Source organism: Aquarana catesbeiana, linkage group LG04 (genome assembly GCF_042186555.1).
Source record: "Aquarana catesbeiana isolate 2022-GZ linkage group LG04, ASM4218655v1, whole genome shotgun sequence".
Taxonomy (NCBI): Eukaryota; Metazoa; Chordata; class Amphibia; order Anura; family Ranidae; genus Aquarana; species Aquarana catesbeiana.
Window position 1 is genome coordinate 221,535,028 of NC_133327.1, and position 25,210 is coordinate 221,560,237.

The 25,210-nt window shown below is 39.4% G+C and overlaps 1 protein-coding gene across 20 annotated transcripts in view; it reads right to left on the reverse strand.

Annotated features, from left to right (window-relative positions):
• The window catches only part of TNIK (TRAF2 and NCK interacting kinase), a 451,082-nt gene that overhangs the window by 349,864 nt on the left and 76,008 nt on the right, over positions 1-25,210 (reverse strand). For all 20 annotated transcript variants that reach the window (XM_073626212.1, XM_073626214.1, XM_073626204.1 and 17 more), the window contains exon 2: positions 9,803-9,868. In XM_073626212.1, the coding sequence (XP_073482313.1) occupies positions 9,803-9,868 (66 nt within the window). The remainder of the gene's footprint in view (positions 1-9,802; positions 9,869-25,210) is intronic.

Genomic DNA, 25,210 nt, shown 5'->3' on the forward strand with positions numbered 1-25,210 from the left:
TCTGCCAGTTCTGTGCTGATGGCACTTGCTGGACAATTTCCCTTCTGTATGTCGAAGTGAAGTAAGCATGATGTGTCTCATCTGCTGCATTAAGTTTCCGTGGCCAACCACTGCATCTATGGTGCTCAACATTGCCAGATCAATCATGTTTTCAATGTTGAGAAATACAGGCAGATACGTATACCTTTTAATGACATACAACCAATGTCATTAAGAACTATCTTCAGCGTAAAGAACAAGGAGTCCCAAAAGTGATGGTTTGGCACCCATAGAACCCTGATCTCAACATCGAGTCTTTTTTTCGGATGCCATGAAGTGACAAAAGGATTTAAAGGCAGCCTACATCCACAGAAGATCTGTGGTTAGTTCTCCAAGATGTTTGGAACAACCTACCTGCCGAGTTCCTTCAAAAACTGTGTGCAAGTGTACCTAGAAGAACTGACGCTGGTTTGAAGGCAAAGGGTAGTCACAGAAAATATTGATTTGCTTTAGATTTTTCTTCTGTTCTCTCACTTTTCATTTTGTAAATTGATAACAATAATATATATATATTTTTTGAAAGCTTCTTGCTTAACAGCATTTCTTCACACCTAAACACACCTATATAAAAAAAACACACACACATACTTACATACACATATACACTGCATATGATTTTTCATAAGAACACCATTGCAACCTTTAATGTCTTGGTGTTCTGAAGGAGATATAGAAGGACAAAATATTCTTTAAAATATTGTCATAAGTGCAAATAAATTATTTTCCCAAGCTGTGAACATAGAAAATTATCCACTTCATAAAGACGTTCACATATGATAAACTCCCTTTTAATTATTATCCAACTGTTACCTATCTACCCACAGTCCAGCACAGTGCCATTTTAATAGTCTGAGAAACCCACCTAAATACTGAAATTTAAAGCCCCCAAAAAATGATCAATTCAAAGAATGAAGAAACACTGTTTCCGTGGAAACCTTTGTCTGAGGATAAATTGCTACAATTTAAAAAAAATGAAGGCCTTAACATGTCTATAACATCTGCAAAGATTGCACTGAATGGTTGTATATAAAGCAGAGACATAAAGCAGTGATTAACTGCTAGCAGAAAAAAAATTTAGGACAACTGGGACATATTCTTAATTTTTTGTACTACAGAGGAGGCCAACAACACAACAATGCTCAGCATACACAACTCCAAGGAACACCATGGCAGAGGTTTTGATTTGATTTCTCTCCAGTGATATGACCAATCTAGGAATTACTAGTATTAACTGAGTGTTTGAAAATGTATGCAATCGATGATAAGATAATCCTAATTTTATTTAAATAAAAAAAGTAGTAATGACCCTTTCACCATGTTCATGCCATACACTGCATACGCCAATGCATATGGAGACTGTCACAGCTGAGCTTTGTATCGGAAAATGTTAGGTGCTTGGGTGCCAATCTGATCCTCTGAGTCACTGACCCAGCTAATTTGCATATAAGTTGCATATAGGCATTTTCTTCATCTGCACACTTCTGCTGTGCCAAGTACTCAGAAAATATTGAAGCTAGTTTGTTAGCTTATTTTACATAGAAAACCAAACAAGAGCTACTCAATAACTCTTCATGCAATCCTCTATTTCATCACAGTACTTACTACTGGATGTGCTTATGCAAAATGATAAAATAACAAAGACATACAATAATGCCCCTTGCAATATCTTTGCTTTAGTCAAAACTTAGCAAAAGCAGACATTACAAGGGACATTATATGTTTTTATTCGTTTATGGTTTTGCATTAGAACGTCCAGTAGCAAGTACTGTGATAAAATAGAGGATTAACGGGATTGAGCAGCTCTTGTTCTGTAGCCTATACAATATATTTTGGCACACTTGGTGGAGTAAGCGACTGAGTGAGTTGCTTCAATATAGGCACACACGAATCACTTTCCAAACAGTTAGTTGGTCAGCTATTAGCCAAGCAACTAGAAATTGCTCCAGGTGGTTGGCAATCACAGCCCCAATATGTCTGTCATAACTGGTGGGATGATGACACATTGTGTATCCATGGCTATAGATCAGAGAGATTTTACATAATTTACTAAAAGGTTTTAGGCAGGTGTGAAGGCATACTGTAAAGCAAGAATGATTTAAAAAAATGTATATTTATTTTTTAATTGTTTATTTTTATTAATTTACAAAATTCAAAGTGAGCGAACAGAACAAAAATCTAAATCAAATCAATATTTGGTGTGACCACCAGTTGGCTTCAAAACAACATCAATTCTTCTAGGTACACTTGCACAAACTTTTTGAAGGAAATCAGCAGATAGTTTGTCCCAAACTGTGGAGAACTAACCACAGATCTTCTGTGGAAGTAGGCTGCCTGAAATCCTTCTGTCTCTTCATGTAATCCCAGACAGACTTGATGATGTTGAGATTAGGGCCCTACAAGGGCCAAAACCAACACTTCCAGAACTCCTTGTTCTTACGCTTTACGCTGAAGATAGTGCTTAATGGCATTGGCTGTATGTTTGGGGTCAGTGTCCTGCTGCAGAATAAATTTGAGGAAAATCACACGCCTCCACGATGGTGCAGCATAATGGATAAGTGCCTGCATGTATTTATCAGCATTGAGTATACCACTGATCGGGCAATGTTGAGGACCATAGACGCAGTGATCGGCCAAGAAAACGCAATGCAGCAGATGAAAGACACATCATGCTTACTAACTATCTACTATCTATCTGTCTGGAGAAGTCTGGCTAGAAGAGGTGTTTATGGAAGAATTGTAGCCAAAAAAGCCATACCTCCAACATGGAAACAAGGCTAAACTATACATTAAAACTGGAATGCAGAAAAACGGCAGCAAGTAATCTGGACTGATAAGTCAAAATTTGAACTAGTTGACTGCAGCAGAAGGAAGTTTTTTCACCAAACGGCTGGAGAGTAGTACAATGAGTGTCTGCAGGCAATAGTGAACCATATGGTAGAGGTTCCTTGCGAGTTTGGGGCTTAATTTCTGCAAATGAGGTTGGAGATTTGGTCAGGATCAATGGTGTCCTCAATGCTGATAAATACAGGCAGATACTTATCCATCATGCCATACCATCAGGAAGGTGTGTGACTGGCCTCAAATTTATTCTGCAACAGGACAACAACCCCAAACATACAACCAATGTCATTAAGAACTATGTGCAAGTATACATAGAAGAATTGATGCTGTTTTTAATGCAAAATGTGGTCACTCCAAATATTGATTTGATTTGGATTTCTCTTCATTTACTTGACATTTTGTTAATTGATAAATATAAACTATTAACACTTCTATTTGTGAAAACATTCTAATTTTACAGCATTTTTTCACACCTGCTTAAAACTTTTGCTTAGTTGTGTATATATTTATATACAGAGGCGATTTAATAAAGCATTTGTGGCACCTTACGGCAGTATTACAAAGTCCACTAAATTCATGAACACAAAGTCCACTAAATTCATGAACACCTTGCCATTTCTGACACATGCAACAAATTCAGGTAGTTCCTATGTGCGGCCCTTTTACATGGTTTTGCTATGATGGCAACAAATTCATGAATACCACATATTGGTGATAAAGGTAAAAGTGGTGTTAAATAAGCCCTTTTCCATGTTGGAGTAAATTGGGTTGCACGTGTAATCATTGTGTCACAGACAAAATTCTATCTGAGGCAGCAGATTCTTATACATGTTACCAACAGAGTAACACCAACAGAGTGTCTATGAGCTGCTTTATGAATTCCAGGCATAATATTTAATGTTCACGTCTTCAAATCACTCAGGGGTTCACACCTTCAATCAGTCAGGGGTTCACATCTTCAATCAGTCAGGGGTTCACATCTTCAATCAGTCAGAGGTTTTCAGTGAATACTTACCTTTGATTCGGGCTACAAATAGCTACAGCAAATGACATGGAGAGTATTTATAGCATTTGGTCCATGCAAAATGCATGACTGAATGCTTTCATGCTGGGAATTTGTTTTTCATTAACATTTATTTTAATCTCGACCCTATTTTATTCTCGACCCAAAAGCAGTGCATATCACAAACAAATGCCACTTTTTAGTAAAATTTTGTAAAAGCTGCAGACTGATGATTCTTACATGTATGAGAGAGATGTCAAAATTGGCCTGGGTGACAAGTGGTTAAAAATATAGCAAAATTCCATTAAAGCAAAACTAAAGGCAAAACTTTTTCCCCCCACTTTGACTAGCGTAAGGGAGGGTTACAACCCCTGTTTGTTTTTATTTTTTTGTTTTTGCCATCTATGTCCTTTTGGAGAGATTTCCCTTCACTTCCTGTCCCATAGCCCAAACAGGAAGTGATAGGAAATCCCTGAAAACAAGGGAATCTCTTGAGCCCCCCACAAGTCAACAGAATTAGTGCCATTGGAAGATTTTCCTTCTATTGCTGTTCTGGGAACAATTCCCAAATTTGGGATTTTCATTTACTTTCACTTTCAATGATAATGGTACACAAGAAAAATAGAGAGGATGAGTTTCCCTAAGGGGGCACAGACAGAATTAAAAGGCTGACAGGGTTTCTAATCCCTTTCCACTCAAACCAAAACTAAAAAAGGGTTTAAAGTTTATATCAGATCTTAGTGGGTTTGAAACAACTTTAACCACTTGCCTACCGCCGTATTGTAAAATAACGGCCGCAGGAACCCTTCGTCCCTCCGGGTGGGCATCATATGACGTCCTCGGCTTTCAGGCATTGTGGAGAGCGTGCGCGCTCACTGCATCACTGGGGACCCGATGCGTGTGCCCGACGGCCGCGATGTCCGCCGGGCACCCACGATCCACGTCCTGTCAGGGGAGAGGGGAGACTGATCGTATGTTCCTTGTATATAGGAACACCGATTGGTCTCCTCCTCTCATCAGGCCCCTCCCCCACAGTTAGAATCACTCCCTAAGACACACATTTAGCCCCTTCAGCGCCCCTTAGTGTTAACCCCTTTCCTGCCAGTGACATTTATACAGTAATCAGTGCTTATTTTTTTGGCACGGATCGCTTTATAAATGTCAATGGTCTCAAAATAGTGTCAAAAGTATCTGATATGTCCGCCGCAATGTCACAGTCACGATAAAAATCGCAGATCGCCGCCATTAGTAGTAAAAAAAAAAATTAATAATAAAAATGACAAATCTATCCCCTATTTTGTAGATGTTATAACTTTTGCGCAAACCAATCAATATACGCTTATTGCAATTTTTTTTACCAAGAATATGTAGAACACATATCAGCCTAAACTGAGGAAAAAATTGTTTTGTTTTTTTTAAAGCTATATTTGTGCTATGCTGTAGTGTGGGTCTGTCAGCACCTGCTATATTATACATTGGGGTGCTCTTCTATGCACCCCACATTATGAAAGATTCACCTTAAAACAAAGCCCTCCAGCGGCACGCTGTCACCGCTGCAGAGCCTTCCATCTTCACCGTGTCTTCTTACGGGTTCGGGGAGTCCGGGCGTCCGATTGGCCGAGCCACGGTGACATCATAGCATGAATCACGGGTGCGGTACACTGCTCTGTAAGGAACGGCACAGGTATGCCATTCCTTCAGAGCACATGTGCCAATGATGTCACTGGCTGCTGCTCGCAAGAATATCACCTAAACGGTGCATGTTTAGGAGATATACATTTTACCTATGGATAAGCTTTATTATAAGCTTAGCTGTAGGTAAAAATAAAATTCCAGTTTTTACTACCACTTTAATGAATCACGACTGATGTTATTGTAAGTTGTTTAAATCTGCCTGATATCAGCAGAGAGAATATAAATAGATTAAATAATAAATCTGTTTTTCTAGGTTTTTTTTCTGTGTTTCTGTTTTTTTGCTTTTTTTGTTTTTTTTCCTTACCTTAACAAATCTTTTATACCCAATGTGTAAACAATGAAATGGCATCTCAGCCAACAACTTTAAGTTACAGAGTAGTATAGGTGAGACAAGGTGGTGTTTATTCAATGCACATACTTAGCTATGCGGAAACTATAGGAATAGCTGCAAACAAGTTATTCTCAGGAATTCAGTTTACATGCCAAGAAACTATGCTAAAGTTTCAACTTGCCTTTGACAGCGAGATCCAGGAAATAAGCATCTTGAAAGCAAACAGTGACTTCTACTCAAAGACTATAAACTAGGAAATGCCTCATTCATTTTAAAGTTAAAATGATTGAGAATTGCAATTTTAGTTTTACCCAGAAAATTAGGAACCCCTAACAGAAGTGGGATCAAGGAAGTTTAATGTACATGCTTCTGGGTCTGTCCAGAATGTTACATTTTGTTATTCACAATAAGAATTCACACACTTTCATGGTGTAGAAAATGTTCACATGGTCAAAACTAATTTTTATTAATATTGAACTCAATACAGATCTAAAAAGACAAATGTAATGCTGCTTTGCATGCAATAATACATAGTAAAATATATTTATTTAAATTAAGAAGTGTAAGTATTCGGATGACTTTTGCAGTCTCTCTACAGCAGAGCTGAGACAGATAGGGAGAAGCAGCACAGTACAAGGAGCCAGTTGTGATGCAGGGGTCATGTGCTCACAATGAGCAAGCTGATGAGGGGAAAGCTGAATGACAGAGAGCAGCTCATCAGTGTGCAGCTTACCTTTCACAGTCCATTCACAGGCTGGGGGAGTAGCAAGACCTATAAGTGTTTCTTAGCTGCAGCAGAGAAAAAAATAGGTCTTCTGCCTGTAAGATGGGGCTGTGCTGTGTGGCAGAGCTATGTAAATCTAAGAAGTCGTTAAACAAAAACACACCATTTGACAGGTTGAAAGCATGACTCCAGCTTAACCACCTGCCAAAGGATATGCAATTCTGTATAGCTTTCTGATTTATATGCATCTGACACACTGTATAGCCAGGCAGAGGAACACCTATGGCACCCCTCCATTCAAACCTACTAGGACAATGAATCAGCATCATCACTTTTATCCCATTAGCAGTAAATCTAAACCAAGGAGTGGTAGGTAGTGTTCTTCCTAAGTAGTATAGGATGTCTGTCAATTCTATACTCGCTGAACAAAAGGCAGAACCTTTGCCAGGTTAAACAGTTCATAGCATATTGATATGTACAGTATATATTAGCTGTGCATTTAGCTGTATGCCTTGAGCATACCTACTAATATGACTGAATATATTATTCATATCCTTACACCAGTGTCTTTAATTGGATCCATAGTCTGCCCTAGAATACTTAGGTCAACTACAGTGCTTTTCTTAGAAACCAGATTGATAAAATCACTAGGGGGAGCAAATTCATAGACAATACATAAAGAGGAACTTTGGCTTTATATCCAAGAGGATATTTTATCCAGAGATCTGTGTGTAGCTATGTGAAAGTGTCCATTACTCTTGCAACGTTCCTCATTCACAGCTACTTTAAAAATGCATGGAAGGGTCTTTTCAAAGAAATTTGGACAATTTTTTTTTGAGAAAAAACAAGAAATGTACCTCTCAATTTTAATACTTGGAGAGGTCTGATTAAAAGATTTAAAATGAAGTAGAAAATCCCTTTAAAAATATAGATATGAAATCTATAAAACCAAAGTATGCTAAAGGCAATTTTTTTTTTTAATTTTGGATAGAGTGGAGAGGGATTAGACAGATTCTGGTGCCAACCAGGGATTTTCTACCACTTCATTTTTTGGCTATGGAACAGGAAGGGAGTAGAAATCTCCCTAATGGCACACGGATGGCAAGAAAACCTGGCAAGGGTTATAACCCTCTCTTACTCTAACCAAAATGGAAAAAAAAAAAAAAGCTTGCTTTTACTTCTACTTAACCTTCTATTCTGTGCTGAGATCAACACGAAGAATATACAGAGGTAGGTTAACACCTCTATATCAATGGCAAAACTCAAAGACATATTTATTAAGTGGCAACTTGCCCTTTGTCATGTTCATTGCCTTATTCAAATTACAAAAAATGTTACGTAGAAACCATTCAGCTAATTTGTTTTGCGCTACATATACCCAAGGCAATTAATTTAGTTTATCAATGACTTAAATCTCCATGGAGAACCCCCATGTTTGATACCACTCACTGTCAATTAAATTCATTACATACTTTTTACTCTGCAAACGAGAACTATAGCCTAAATGTCTAATTTGCATTAGTGTTCATTCTGTACACCTGCTGGGGAAGTTCTTAATTTCTATGTTGACCTGCTTTATGCTATTAAATGTCTATTAGAATGTGGAACTTCAAACCATTATTTATATGATATATTGCTAAAGGAATTTAAAGTAGTAATCACCAAATGTATGATAAAGTGATACTTTTGGAATCTGACTTTGATAAGACTTTGATGTGACATTTTACACTATGTGGCACTGAAGTTGTATCAAAGCCGGACCAAAGTAGTGCAGAAACCTTTTCTAAAGTTGGAGCGACTTGTGTCGGATCAGTTAAGACTGATCTCAAAAGGGAAACATTTAATTTGACATGCCATGCGACCTGTGCTCTCATAAGTCAGATCCCATGTCGCACCAGTGTGAACTGAGCCTTACTCCAACTTGAGGCATTTCTCAGCTGAGCCCTCTTGCTTCACTGTGATAATTGTCCATGTGCCATTACTTTGTGGCCTTAAAGAGAGTTTTTCAACTAAGAACCAATAGATTGTCCATCATTAAACTAAATTACCTAAACATTTAGCTTAATAACTTGAGAATCCGATTAGGAAACAATGGTAAAAGGTTTAACGCTGTCTACAGCACCCAATCATATTCCAGATGGGAGTTTTCTACAAAAACCTAAACATCTAAAAAGAAAAACTGTTGTAGGCAACACAAAATTGGCACTTTTGTACCAACTATTCTCATCTAAAGAAATAAGGGATATACATATTGCATTGTTAGCTTGTTCTGTTCATTGTTAATGTTGCTCTGCTCATTGATTAGTCACTGGCTATTTCAATGTAACAGAGTTTTCAAACTGTTTCCAGTTAAAAAGGAAAGGATAACTCGAAAGCTGTTAGTGTCCAGCACTGTGACATCATTTGGAATCATGAAGGATGAAGATGTACTGTGAAAATCATTCTTAAATATTACACAACTATACATTAATTACATTTCTACAAAGCAAATTCTGATCATCAAAATGTTTAATTCAGAGCAAACAAAGCACTGCAAGAATTCCAGGTTTTACTGTTGACGATGTAAATTCAGAATCCAGGTTTTTATTATACCATGAAACATTTACAAGACCGCTTACAAAGCTTACACTAGAATATACAAGCATGGTAAAGTAAGAATGCCAACCCCAAATATTCTAGCTGGACCTATAAACACTTCCCTTGCCTAAGATCTGCTATGGGTGCGTGCACGTTCCCTTATGGGATAATGGGTAACTTAATCCATTAAAATACATATAATGGTTACTAATAAAAACAATCTTCTATAAGCAGGTCTTATGCAGGATAAAAAAAAGTATTAGCCATTGATTACAAGTCGATCGAATGTTGGTTCTCCAGCATGATCATTCAACTGAAGCCAGTCGCTAGACTTGCTTCTGTTAAATAGAGAAGAGTACACGTGTACCAAAAGTTAGCTGGTTCCTGCTAAACCTGTCAACTTTCAGTACGTGTGTACCCAGCTTTATAATGACTTTACATATATTTGGCATAACCTACGCCGATAAAAACATTGGTATATCTGTAGATTTATTGGTTCAGCCCTGCTGATAGATTTCAGATGGCATGCATTATATATTTAACAAACATAAGTTAAAACATTTGGAGTTGTTAGGTAATCAAAGTCACTCACCTTATATACTTGCCCATATGTGCCATTTCCAACAAGTTCAACTAGTTCAAAAATTCCAGCAGGATCCTAGAAAAACAAGACAGAATGAAGTTAGAGAAAATATTAAAATGTTGAATAGAGTATTTACCTTCAATACCCCTTTTAAGGAAAAGTCAGGCAGCAATGTTTCAGAGCCAGGTAGAAGTACAATGCTGCCTCACTTTTGCTTATAATCTCCTAATACAGGGGTTCCCTAAGTGGTCCATGAATGAGTTTAACCTCCCTGGCGGTATGATTATTTCGGATTTTAGGTGCTGAAAGCGGTACAATTATTTTGCATGGAAATTTGGCGTTTTATATTGTAGGTCTGTAATTCTTAACAATAACACACTTAAATCTGTCCAAACAAGAGTCTAGTAGATATCCCGGGTATGATGAAGTTTGACACACAAAAACATAAATTATAATATAATAAATAAATATAAATAATTAAAAAATATATATATAATAATAATAAAATACATTTCCCCACTATTCACTATCGCTCAATTCTGCAAGAGTTCTAATTTACTATCGCTGTTTTCTAGCTGGTCTAAAGCCACTTTTGATGTAAAGGGACACTTTTTGGTTGCTATGGACAATCTCCAGTTTCCAGGCAGAAAGAACAGTATATATAACATAAAACTGCATGCAAGGCATGGGCCAAAGCACTGGGGACAAAAGGGGTGTGAAATAATTTCATACAGTACTGTAATCTGTTAGATTACAGTACTGTATGTGTTATGATTTTGACAGTTTTTTAAATTTACCGCCAGGCTCCGCCCCCGTGCGTCGCGATGCTCGCAGGGAACGGAGCCTGGCACGGAGAGGCTTCGGAGGAGACAGAGCCCGCAGACACAGCGGGGGACATCGCAGGATCCTTGGGACAAGGTAAGTAAAGCCGCACCAGGATCCTGCAATGTAATCCCGAGTGTGGCTCGGGGTTACCGCTAATGGTGCTGAAATTTAACCCAGAGCCACACGCGGGAAAACCATCAGGGAGGTTAAGGAGGTTCCTTGAGGGTCAGATAAAAAACAAAAACAACCAAACAACAACATTTATATTCACTATACAGCCCACCCCCCTGTCCAAATCAATCATTTCTAATTGAAAGAAATAAAAGAAAATGCCACTACTCATAGCGCTGACCACGAAGCATCTCTTGACTCGCTGCTGGCTCATGTTCACTATTCAAAATCTGTATCATTATTCTCTCCATAATTGCCATTTTGCGCCACTCCATGATAGCAAGTGCCTATTCTCATTTTCTAGTAGTAGTAGCAGTAGTAATAGAAGTAGTCTCGGGGAACTGGAGAAAGTGCAGAGAAGGGCAACCAAACTGATAAGAGGCATGGAGGAGCTCAGCTATGAGGAAAGATTAGAGGAATTGAATCTATGCTCTCTTGAGAAGAGGAGATTAAGGGGGTATATGATCAACATGTACAAATACATAAGCAGTCCATATAGTGAACTTGATGTTGTTATTCACTTTAAGGTCATCACAGAGGACAAGGGGGCATTCTTTATGTCTAGAGGATAAAAGATTTCATCTCCAAATACGGAAAGGTTTCTTTACAGCAAGAGGTCTTAAAATGTGGAATCCAGAGGTGGTTCTGGCAAGCTTAGTAGATTGCTTTAAAAAGGCCTGGATTATTTCCTAAATGTACATCATATAACTGGGTACTAACATTGATAGGTAAAGTTGATCAATGGAAAATCCGATTGCCTCTCAGAGGATCAGGAAGGAATCTTTTCCGCTGCTATAGAAAATTGGAGCATGCTTTGATGGGGTTTTTCGCCTTCCCCTGGATTAACTGTGGGTGAAGGATTGTGTATATGGGATTGTATATTTTTTTTGGTTGAACTAGATGTTCTTTTTTTCAACCTAACTATGTAAGTAGTAGTAGATTTAAGCAGATTTTTTTTTTTAATTTGCACAAGATTACTGTATTTCATTTGAGTAATGAGTGGACATTTATTTTTTGAATAGAAAGTAGTGAGTTTTTTTTAGGAATGTTTACTTTTTTAAACTTTGTGTATGTCATATACAGTATGTATGAGGCAACCTAATTTCAATACAATAAAGTGCATATATTAATTGCATGCAACTTTTGTACTTTTAATATTTCTGGGGAGGGGCTCTATTGTCTTCTTCGGATTCCTAAAGGGGTCCATGACTCAAAAATGGTTAAAAACCATCCTAACAAATCAGAACATTTTAGATGTAAGAGCAACAAATAACATTATAAAATACAGTACATATGTCAGATCAGCACTAACAAACGAACAATTAAATATTAATAAAAATGAAAAACTAGAATTTTGTACTTTAACATAGCCCTTGGCTAAAAAGGTTTACAGGTGGCAATATCCATCAGAAGACTCAACAGAAAGTTAGTGCCGACAACCTGCTACAGCCTTCATGTATTTATCCCTTTATGTTTTCAAAAGCTCTTTTATGAGGTGCCCTCTCAGACATATAGTTACATAGTTAGTCAGGCTGAAAAAAGACACAAGTCCATCCAGTTCAACCATAAAAAAAAAAAAAAAAACAAAAAAAAAAAAAAAAAATTGTACAATCCAATATACCCAATTCTATACCCATAGTTGATCCGGAGGAAGGCAAAAAACCCAAGCAGAGCATGCTCCACTTTGCTACAGCAGGGGAAAAAATTCCTTCCTAATCCCCCAAGAGGCAATCGGATTTTCCCTGGATCAACTTTACCTATAAATGCTAGTACCCAGTTATCTTCTGTACATTTAGGAAAGTATCCAGGCCTTTCTTAAAGCAATCTACTAAGCTGGCCAGAACCACCTCTGGAGGGAGTCTATTCCACATTTTCACAGCTCTTACTGTGAAGAAACCTTTCCGTATTTGGAGATTAAATCTCTTTTCCTCCAGTCGTAAAGAGTGCCCCCATGTCCTCTGTGTTGACCGTAAAGTGAATAACTCAACACCAAGTTCTCTATGTGGACCCCTTATATATTTGAACATGTTGATCATATCCCCCCTTATTCTCCTCTTCTCAAGAGGGAATAAATTCAGTTCCTCTAATCTTTCCTCATAGCTGAGCTCCCCCATGCCTCTTATCAGTTTGGTTGCCCTTCTCTGCACTTTCTCCAGTTCCCCGATATCCTTTTTGAGAACTGGAGCCCAAAACTGAACTGCATGGACTCCAGATGAGGTCTTACTAATGATTTGAACAGGGGCAAAATTATATCTCTCTCTCTGGAGTCCATACGTCTCTTAATACAAGAAAGGACTTTGCTCGCTTTGAAAACTGCAGCTTGGCATTGCATGCTATTATTGAGCTTATGATCTACCAAAACCCCCAGATCCTTCTCCACTATGGATTCCCCCCAGTTGTACTCCCCCTATTATGTATGATGCATGCATATTCTTAGACCCCAAGTGCATAACTTTACATTTCTCAACATTAAACCTCATCTGCCACATAGACGCCCAATCAGACAGTGCATTGAGGTCAGCTTGTAAATCGATACATCGACATCGATACATATTACAGAACTCTCCATCTAGCTCACATAGTCACCTGATGCTCTCCACAGATACTTAAAAACTGGGTCCCCGTGGAACAGGCGTACTGACTTATACCTTTCTTTTGTGACGTAGTTTCCATCCAGTGCCTGGTGGGTCCTCAAACATCACCTGACCAGGAGCTACTCTCAGGGTCACACAGAAGACCTTCCTGACCTCAAAAATCTCTCTAGCTCCCTGTCTCGTCATCAATAAAAGGGCACCAAAACTTTCCAGTTGGAGCAAATAGTAAACAGCACTGGCATCTTGCAGAAGCAGGCAACGTCAGAACTTTACATTTTATTGCAAACCAAGGAGAGGCTCCAAAATCCACTTTCACCTCCACTGGATCCCTTAGCTCCATTCCAAGTTAGACATTTGCTCAGATCTTTAACATACAACATGCCAGGCCACTTTCCCCTTTTGCGTCCCCTTGCCCTTTGTTGATATTGCATTATCTGAATGATCTTTCAATGTCTGTATTTTTTACTACTGATCTGCTCATTATTGATGGACAACCTATAAGCCTTAAAAAAATAATTATAAAAGTTCTTTTATGTAAAGCAAACTGTAATTTTTATTTGCTGACCCTTACAATTAATTTCTGCTGCTTAATCATTCAGATTGTGTCAGTGATAAAACAACACACTCCTTACAGTGTCACACTCAAAGAAGCAGATGAAGGACTTTGCATGGCAAATAGAACAGCTTTCATCCCTTATAGTGCAAGAGGTCAGCTACTGTCATGCTACAGGAAATTCTTAGACATGTGCAAAGTTTTTCCAGTTTTGTGTGGATTAAGCCAAAAAGCATATAAAAAAAATGTAATAATTTCTTGTAACATTAATCCAACAACACACAACTACTACAACTTATCCAAGCCTCCAAAAGCTAGTTCTTGCTACATAATGATGAAGCTAAGGCGTACACAGTATATACATATATCATCAAGCAAACTTGCAGGGTTTCTTATATATTATTTTAAACTACACGGTCTTGCCTAAAGAAAAAAAAATCTCTCCTCAATCCTAAAGCTCAAAGAAATGCTTGGATGAGAATCATAATATCCAAAGGCAATTCTATGAGGAGATCATTAAAGCATCCAATATCTGAAGTGCTTGTTATTGCTCACAGAGATTTTGTAGTTTGCCCAGAATAAAAAAAAAAAACTTGTAAGTTTCCCGTCAACAAGGAAAATAAGGAAGAAACATTCAAGATGCAAGTATTGCTTCAGTCCCATCAGACAAGGTGCACAAAATGTGAAATCCTGGCACTTGAGCAGATTGAAGCCACCCTGCCTGTTTTTGCAAAGACACTTGTCGGGTCTATGGCAAGCAGACCACAAACATGAGATAACAGTTGAAAAATCAGCTTTTCTGTTCAGTTCATGAACAACCTCAAATGTGTAATGATAGGGAAAGGTCTGCTGGCAGATATCCTAGTGATAATATTACCTGTCTATATAAAAAAGAAAAAAAAAAAGAAAAAAAAAACAAAACACTTGTCCTGATTACTATTGTTCTCCTATGAGATAAGCAGCAATGGTAGCATCCACCTGCACCAATATCGACATCACTCGTCTAATCAACATATTTTTTTGGTTGGTAGAGCTCATAGGATTTGCTTCTAATGTCGCGTACACACGACCGGACTTTTCGGCATCAAAGATCCGACGGAACTAATCCGTCGGACAATTCGATCGTGTGTGGGCTTCATCGGACCTTTTCTGTTTAAAAATCTGACGGACCTTAGAAATAGAACAAGTTTCAAATCTTTCCGATGGACTCGATTCCTATCGAAAAATCCGTTCGTCTGTATGCTAGTCCGACTGACCAAAAACGACGCAAGGGCAGCTATTGCCTATTGGCTATAAACTTCCTTATTCTAGTCTGGTCGTACGTCATCATGTTCGAAACGATCGGACTTTGATGTGATCGTGTGTAGGCAAGCCCATTTCGTCGGAACTCCATTGAAAAGTTCTTCAGAGTTCAGTCCAAGGAGAAGTTCGCTCATGTGTACGCGGCATAAGGGGATGGTCAGATCATGCCTGCAAGTCTAATTGCCTTCTAAAGTTTATGTGCGGCCCAATAGCCCGTACACGATTAGAAAATCGTACAAAAAGCACCGCTTTCAAAGCGATTGTACGATAATCTGATCGTTAGTACACAGCTTTCGAGATCCGATCACTACAATTTATCCAATATTATCCGATGGGGCAAGCACAATTTTTTTTTTCGTCTGATACTAGATCGTACGATTTTCGTTTAATCAGCACAGTTGTCATTTCAAAATACAATACAAATACACTACAACACATTATTACATCACTTCCAATATTTTATTCTGTCATGTCAACACGTTAGTAAAAACTCTTAATTTTCGGTATGAAACTAGCATGTAGAGATGCACCAAAATTATGGCAGCCAAAACAGATCGGCCGAAAATTGTGTTTTTGCCATTTTGCTAACAAGGAAAAAAAGTGCCAATAATGGCACTGAAAATGCACGCCATTTTGCCACGATTATACCATGTTTTATACCATGATTTTACTGTTCTTTTGGTGTGTTTTTCATAGGTCATGTGACTCAAAAACCACATCAAAAATGTAACACGGGTGCTTTTCTGGTGCGGTCTTGCTGCGTTTTCAACGGGGAAGTGCATTTTTGGTGCGTTTTTTTAAACTGACCAAAAATGCAGCAAGCAAGATTTTTAACACCGCAACGGAAGTGCAAGGGACCAGTGTGAAAACATATATAGAATTTAAAGGGATATATTTTTCTTACGCTAAAGGTGCAAAAAATGTCCAACAATAAATAAAAAGACTACTCCCGACATTCCATTCTTATGCATACAAGGGTAAAAGAATAGCAACTGCTTCCAGAGAGATTTGCCATCAATTTTTGGCTATCACCATTAATGGCAGGAGAAAAGGCTAAATAACTGCAAACAAGGTTTGAAATTCAGGCTTGCATGTTGCTCATTCTCTATAAAATACGAATTTTTTTTTTTTGTTTTTAAACCCGATTTGTTGCCGGAGTTACAGAATCCACTTATTTTGGAATTTCATGCTGATAAGACTTGAAACACTTCTGCTGCTTAGTAAAAGAACTAAGTGACCAGATGACTAAATCAACAGAGACGCCAAGTCTCACCACAGGATGGACTGTGGAGACTTAATGGGTAGAGCAGTGCCAACGTCCAAAATCTACAAATATTTGAAACTACACCCCAGGGAGTGGAAAAATGGACTTTGTAGGTACCAGTCATAAAATATGGTAAAAAGGCAATTTTTATTATACAAAGATATACAAAAATCAACAAACACATATATTAAAAAACAAAGCGTTGCAATAACAGCAAAGCCGCAACTCGTAATCTCTCACATACAAGTAGCCACCTATAGAGGGATAACCCTCATCCCATAAAGGGGGACCATGACCCTCTATTGGTTAAACGAGACAACAAACTAAAAAAGAACTCTACATGTTTCGCAATTGAATGCTTCTTCAGGAGCAGTTTGAGTCACCTGTATTAGAGAGAGAGAAAGAAGACATACAACATATAACATAATACATAGTATTAATAATCCATTAGCATTTTAGTCAGTGCGTTTAAAATAGCATTCAAGGGCAAGATGTGGCAGCAGACCAGTGGAGCTAGGAACCAGCAAGCATATGGTAACCAGCAGTCACATGCGGGGACGTGTACGGTAGAAAGAGATAAATAAACAAGATGTATCTGAGCCTGGAGCCAGAATGAAGTGTTAGGTCCCAATGAACAGAACAGAAAAAGCATAAGAAAAGGAAGATAAAATCGGGGCCAGTAAGAAAAACAAAGAAAGGGGGGGTGGAAAGAGGGGAAAAGGGGGGGGGGGGGGGGGGGGAAGAAGGAAAGGAAAGGAGGAGGAGGGAAAAAGGTATATAAAGGGGAAAGGGAAAAATTGGAAAGGGAAAGGGACAAAGAAAGGGGGACACAGCAGAGGGGGAAAGGGGAGACACAAGGGGGAGGAGTGAAGAAAAGGTAGGAAAAGGGGAGGGTGAAGACAGACAGGGGACTAGTAGTATGAAAACTGGTATATGGTAAGGCCTACCTCAATAAAAGATAAAAGAACAAAAATCGCTGAACATCAGTTGCTGTCAAGCTCAGCCTAAAGTGACTTAGCCGCAGTAGATGGTAGGAAATCTAAATACAAACAATATAATATAAGTTGTGCTACCAGTTGATAAAGCTGTAGAAACATCTAACAATACAGCGACAAAAGAGAAAGAAAGAAAGATTTTTTTATTGTGAAGTGGTCACTCCACACAATCACACCTGAAGAGGTGCGGCCAGCACTGCAAATAGAAAGGATCTCACCTTAACTGCAGGGATAAGTACCCAACCAATCCTGTACGCAATAGTCATGGGCTGTTTTATTTTGGTCCCAAACAGTATAATTCGATGGACAGGGTTAAAATGCGGTAATGTACATGGCCCCCAATGTGGTTGTACAGCGATATGCCCAGGTAATCTATGTAAGTAACCCAGAAACTCAGTGTTACCAACCAACACAAAACAATAGCATAACACTCAATCATCCTAAAAACAAGACAAGGGGAGCAGACACTTACCAGGCTCAGCTAACAGTAAACAAACTGTCCGAACGCCGGAGCGCCATAGACAGAAGTGGCGTGGTACTAGGCTACGCTAGGAGCCTTTAGTACCCGCCCCAATCAGGTGTGCACACAGTTTTCTTACTGGCCCCGATTTTATCTTCCTTTTCTTATGCTTTTTCTGTTCTGTTCATTGGGACCTAACACTTCATTCTGGCTCCAGGCTCAGATACATCTTGTTTATTTATCTCTTTCTACCGTACACGTCCCCGCATGTGACTGCTGGTTACCATATACTTGCTGGTTCCTAGCTCCACTGGTCTGCTGCCACATCTTGCCCTCGAATGCTATTTTAAATGCACTGACTAAAATGCTAATTGATTATTAATACTATGTATTATGTTATATGTTGTATGTCTTCTTTCTCTCTCTCTCTAATACAGGTGACTCAAACCCTTCCTGAAGAAGCATTCAATTGCGAAACATGTAGAGTTCTTTTTTAGTTTGTTGTCTCATTTAACCAATAGAGGGTCATGGTCCCCCTTTATGGGATGAGGGTTATCCCTCTATAGGTGGCTACTTGTATGTGAGAGATTACGAGTTACGGCTTCGCCGTTATTGCAACGCTTTGTTTTTTAATATATGTGTTTGTTGATTTTTGTATATCTTTGTATAATAAAAATTGCCTTTTTACCATATTTTATGACTGGTGCCTACAAAGTCCATTTTTCCACTCCCTGGGGTGTAGTTTCAAATATAAGTGACCAGATGAATGTCAAATCTGAGCACACATATAGGTGGGCAAAATGTGTCAGATTAGACCAAGTGGCTGGCTCACTTATATGACCAAGTGTATTGGCTTAGTTTGCCTAGATGCAACATACTGATTAAACTCAGATTCCACAGTATAAGGGAATATTGCACAAATTAAAGAGCAATATTAAATTTGAGGGTAGTATTTATGTAGCACTTTAGAATGTAAAGCTTTTTCCTACAATTAAGGTCACTGTAACAAATGATAAAATGCAAAAATGGAGAAGCATAGGTTAGAACACTATAATTTTAGCATACAGAAGTCTGCAATAAACCAAGGTAGAGCTTCTGGGATATCTGTGCAAAGGGCAACTTAGAAAGTAATATACAGTAGTTGTGCTCACCATTGTATTCAGTCTGATATTTGACTCCAAATCTGAAATAAAATGATGGCGGTTGGAATTTAATAACCAACCAACAACTTCTAAATACCCTTCATTATTTCTTCCCACCATTTATGTAAATATGTGTTTTTATTATTAAAAAGATACAATAAAAAATGTTTACCATTCTATCCACAAGATACACTTTGATTGTTGGTATGCATTACAGGTATGGCATAACTTAATGTGGTATGCTTTGAAGTGTAAATATAGTGAACGCTATGTTATTAGTATGGAGTTCTTTTCAGTTTTGTTTGCAATAGTGGGTTATTCATGGAAAACTAGGAATGTTCTTATGCTTTCTATAAGCACCAAACATTCATCAGGGTTGATTTACTAAAACTGGAGAGTGCAAAATCTGGTGCAGATCTGCATAAAAACCAGCTTCCAGTTTTATTTTTTAAACTGAACAAGCTGAAGTTAGAAGCTGATTGGCTACCATGCACAGCTGCATCAGAGTTTGCACTCTCCAGTTTTAATAAATCAACCCAATTGTCTCTTTGCATTGGTTGCAGATATCACCTACCTAAAAGGTACCTTTTAAATATTCAAAAAAAAAAAAGGAAATAAATACTTTTGAAACTTTATCCTCTATACATTATAAAATCATTTGATGCGCTTAATAAAATAATTAAAGTGATATTAAAGCCAAAAGCAAACAATATTATATTATATTGCAGCTTACCAATTTGCTAAGATATGATGATTGCATTCATTTTCTTTTCAGGCTTTCTTTCCTTTATTTCCATCTGGTGATCTGGCCAGTAAGTCTGGCAAGCGCTTTTGCAGTTACAGGTATGATATAAATCATTTAACACTGACAGGGGTGCTTATAATGATCATCTTTTGTTTATTTATAGAAAACCTTTATATACACCCCCCCCCCCAAAAAAAAAAAAAGAAGAAAAAAAAAAGCTTACTGTAACTGTTTATAAAGCATTAGCTGAAGTTTAGCTTTAATTTCTTAGTGTATTTAAATCATCTAGTACATTTAACACTCCCTTCCCCCCAGACTAACGATGCTGCTGTCCAAATCTGGCCCCTGTGCTCCTTCATCCAGAGAGGGAGCAGTCTAATACAAGGGGTTGTGTGGTTTGCCAGATCACCAGAGGAAAACAGAGGCAAAAAAATGAAAACATATGCAGCCACCACATCTGAAGATTGGTGACCTGCAATATATTATAGTTTTGGTTTTAGGTTTAATACTGCTTTATAGGCAACATTTTTTTTAGATTTTTATTGCTGTCTGTACTGCTGATGGAAAGAACTGTTCCTTCCAATGGCCCTGATCACCAATGTCACTGGTAATGAAAGTGGTTTATTCATTTTAACCACTTGCCGACCGCCTCACGCATATATACGTGAGCAGAGCGGCACGGGCAGGCAAAATCACGTACCTGGTACGTGATTGCCTTCCCGCGGGCGGGGGGTCCGATCGGACCCCCCCCCGGTGCCATCGGCGGTCGGCGTTTGGCTGGGAGAGTTGAGAGACGAGGGGGAGGCCATCCGATCGTGGCCCCCCCCTCGCGATCGCTCCCAGCCAATGAGAAACATCCCCTGCCTCTGTATAGTACACAGAGGCAGAGGATGTGATGTCATCTCTCCTCGGCTGGCCAGTTTCCGTTCCAGCACCGAGGAGAGAAGACATGTAAGTGCACCAACACACACACACAACACAGTAGAACATGCCAGGCACACTAAACACCCCCGATCCCCCCCCGATCGCCCCCCGATCCCCCCCCAATCACCCCCCCCCCCTGTCACAAACTGAAACCAAGCAGGTTTTTTTGTTTTGTTTTGTTTTTTTCCTGATTACTGCATAGTGTCAGTTTGTGACAGTTAGCAGTGGTAGGACAGTTAGTATTAGCCCCCTGTAGGTCTAGGGTACCCCCCTAACCCCCCCTAATAAAGTTTTAACCCCTTGATCACCCCCTGTCACCAGTGTCGCTAAGCGATCATTTTTCTGATCGCTGTATTAGTGTCGCTGGTGACGCTAGTTAGGAACGTAAATATTTAGGTTCGCTGTCAGCGTTTTATAGCGACAGGGACCCCCATATACTACCTAATAAATGTTTTAACCCCTTGATTGCCCCCTAGTTAACCCTTTCACCACTGATCACCGTATAACTGTTACGGGTGACGCTGGTTAGTTCGTTTATTTTTTTTAGTGTCAGGGCACCCGCCGTTTATTACCGAATAAAGGTTTAGCCCCCTGATCGCCCGGCGGTGATATGCGTCGCCCCAGGCAGCGTCAGATTAGCGCCAGTACCGCGAACACCCACGCACGCACCGTACACGCACCGTACACCTCCCTTAGTGGTATAGTATCTGAACGCATCAATATCTGATCCGATCAGATCTATACTAGCGTCCCCAGCAGATTAGGGTTCCCAAAAACGCAATGTTAGCGGGATCAGCCCAGATACCTGCTAGCACCTGCGTTTTGCCCCTCCGCCCAGCCCACCCAAGTGCAGTATCGATCGATCACTGTCACTTACAAAACACTAAACGCATAACTGCAGCGTTCGCAGAGTCAGGCCTGATCCCTGCGATCGCTAACAGTTTTTTTGGTAGCATTTTGGTGAACTGGCAAGCACCAGCCCCAAGCAGCGTCAGATTAGCGCCAGTACCACTAACACCCACGCACGCACCGTACACCTCCCTTAGTGGTATAGTATCTGATCGGATCAATATCTGATCCGATCAGATCTATACTAGCGTCCCCAGCAGTTTAGGGTTCCCAAAAACGCAGTGTTAGTGGGATCAGCCCAGATACCTGCTAGCACCTGCGTTTTGCCCCTCCGCCCGGCCCAGCCCAGCCCACCCAAGTGCAGTATCGATCGATCACTGTCACTTTTTTTTGTAGCGTTTTGGTGAACTGGCAAGCGCCAGCGGCCTAGTACACCCCGGTCGTAGTCATACATCCAGCACTGCAGTAACACTTGGTGACGTGGCGAGTCCCATAAGTGCAGTTCAAGCTGGTGAGGTGGCAAGCACAAGTAGTGTCGCGCTGCCACCAAAAAGACAAACACAGGCCCGTCGTGCCCATAATGCCCTTCCTGCTGCATTCGCCAATCCTAATTGGGCACCCACCACTTCTGCAGCGCCCGTATTTCCCCCATTCACATCCCCAACCAAATGCAGTCGGCTGCATGAGAGGCATTTATATGTCCTCCCGAGTACCCCTACCCAACGAACCCCCCCAAAAAAGATGTGTCTGCAGCAAACGCGGATATAGGCGTGACACCCGCTATTATTGTCCCTCCTGTCCTGATAATCCTGGTCTTTGCATTGGTGAATGTTTTGAACACTACCATTCACTAGTTGAGTATTAGCGTAGGGTACAGCATTGCACAGACTAGGCACACTTTCACAGGGTCTCCCAAGATGCCATCGCATTTTGAGAGACCCGAACCTGGAACCGGTTACCGTTATAAAAGTTACAGTTACAAAAAAAAAGTGTAAAAAAAAAAAAAAAAACACAAACAAAAATAAAAAAAAATAGTTGTCGTTTTATTGTTCTCTCTCTCTCTCTATTCTCTCTCTGGTGTTCTGCTCTTTTTTACTGTATTCTATTCTGCAATGTTTTATTGTTATTATGTTTTATCATGTTTGCTTTTCAGGTATGCAATTTTTTATACTTTACCGTTTACTGTGCTTTATTGTTAACCATTTTTTTGTCTTCAGGTACGCCATTCACGACTTTGAGTGGTTATACCAGAATGATGCCTGCAGGTTTAGGTATCATCTTGGGATCATTCTTTTCAGCCAGCGGTCGGCTTTCATGTAAAAGCAATCCTAGCGGCTAATTAGCCTCTAGACTGCTTTTACAAGCAGTGGGAGGGAATGCCCCCCCCCCCCCCACTGTCTTCCGTGTTTTTCTCTGGCTCTCCTGTCTCAACAGGGAACCTGAGAATGCAGCCGGTGATTCAGCCAGCTGACCATAGAGCTGATCAGAGACCAGAGTGGCTCCAAACATCTCTATGGCCTAAGAAACCGGAAGCTACGAGCATTTTAGGACTTAGATTTCGCCGGATGTAAACAGCGCCATTGGGAAATTGGGAAAGCATTTTATCACACCGATCTTGGTGTGGTCAGATGCTTTGAGGGCAGAGGAGAAATCTAGGGTCTAATAGACCCCAATTTTTTCAAAAAAGAGTACCTGTCACTACCTATTGCTATCATAGGGGATATTTACATTCCCTGAGATAACAATAAAAATGATTTAAAAAAAAATATGAAAGGAACAGTTTAAAAATAAGATAAGAAAACAAAAAAATAATAAAGAAAAAAAAAAAAAAAAAAAAAAAAAAGCACCCCTGTCCCCCCTGCTCTCACGCTAAGGCGAACGCAAGCGTCGGTCTGGCGTCAAATGTAAACAGCAATTGCACCATGCATGTAAGGTATCACCGCGAAGGTCAGATCGAAGGCAGTAATTTTAGCAGTAGACCTCCTCTGTAAATCTAAAGTGGTAACCTGTAAAGGCTTTTAAAGGCTTTTAAAAATGTATTAATTTTGTTGCCACTGCACGTTTGTGCGCAATTGTAAAGCATGTCATGTTTGGTATCCATGTACTCGGCCTAAGATCATCTTTTTTATTTCATCAAACATTTGGGCAATATAGTGTGTTTTAGTGCATTAAAATTTAAAAAAGTGTGTTTTTTCCACAAAAAATGCGTTTGAAAAATCGCTGCGCAATTACTGTGTGAAAAAAAAAAAATGAAACACCCACCATTTTAATCTGTAGGGCATTTGCTTTAAAATAATATATAATGTTTGGGGGTTCAAAGTAATTTTCTTGCAAAAAAAAATAATTTTTTCATGTAATCAAAAAGTGTCAGAAAGGGCTTTGTCTTCAAGTGGTTAGAAGAGTGGGTGATGTGTGACATAAGCTTCTAAATGTTGTGCATAAAATGCCAGGACAGTTCAAACCCCCCCAAATGACCCCATTTTGGAAAGTAGACACCCCAAGCTATTTGCTGAGAGGCATGTCGAGTCCATGGAATATTTTATATTGTGACACAAGTTGCGGGAAAGAGACAAATTTTTTTTTTTTTTTTTGCACAAAGTTGTCACTAAATGTTATATTGCTCAAACATGCCATGGGGATTTGTGAAATTACTCCCCAAAATAAATTCTGTTGCTTCTCCTGAGTACGGGGATACCACATGTGTGGGACTTTTTGGGAGCCTAGCCGCGTACGGGACCCCGAAAACCAAGAACCGCCTTCAGGCTTTCTAAGGCCGTAAATTTTTGATTTCACTCTTCACTGCCTATCACAGTTTCGGAGGCCATGGAAAGCCCAAGTGGCACAAAACCCCCCCAAATGACCCAATTTTGGAAAGTAGACACCCCAAGCTATTTGCTGAGAGGTATAGTGAGTATTTTGCAGACCTCACTTTTTGTCACAAGGTTTTGAAAATTGAAAAAAGAAAAAAAAAAAAATTTTTTTCTGGTCTTTCTTCATTTTCAAAAACAAATGAGAGCTGCAAAATACTCACCATGCCTCTCAGCAAATAGCTTGGGGTGTCTACTTTCCAAAATGGGGTCATTTGGGGGGGGGGTTGTGCCATCTTGGCATTTTATGGCCTTCAAAACTGTGATAGGTAGTGAGGAGTGAAATCAAAAATGTATGCCCTTAGAAATCCTGAAGGTGGTGCTGGGTTTTCGGGGCCCCATACGCGGCTAGGCTCCCAAAAAGTGCCACACATGTGGTATCCCCATACTCAGGAGAAGCAGCTGAATGTATTTTGGGGTGCAATTCCACATAGCCCATGGCCTATGTGAGCAATATATCATTTAGTGACAACTTTTTGTAAATTTTTTTTTTTTTTTTGTCATTATTCAATCACTTGGGACAAAAAAAATAAATATTCAATGGGCTCAACATGCCTCTCAGCAATTTCCTTGGGGTGTCTACTTTCCAAAATGGGGTCATTTGGGGGGGGTTTGTACTGCCCTGCCATTTTAGCACCTCAAGAAATGACATAGGCAGTCATAATCTAAAAGCTGTGTAAATTCCAGAAAATGTACCCTAGTTTGTAGACGCTATAACTTTTGCGC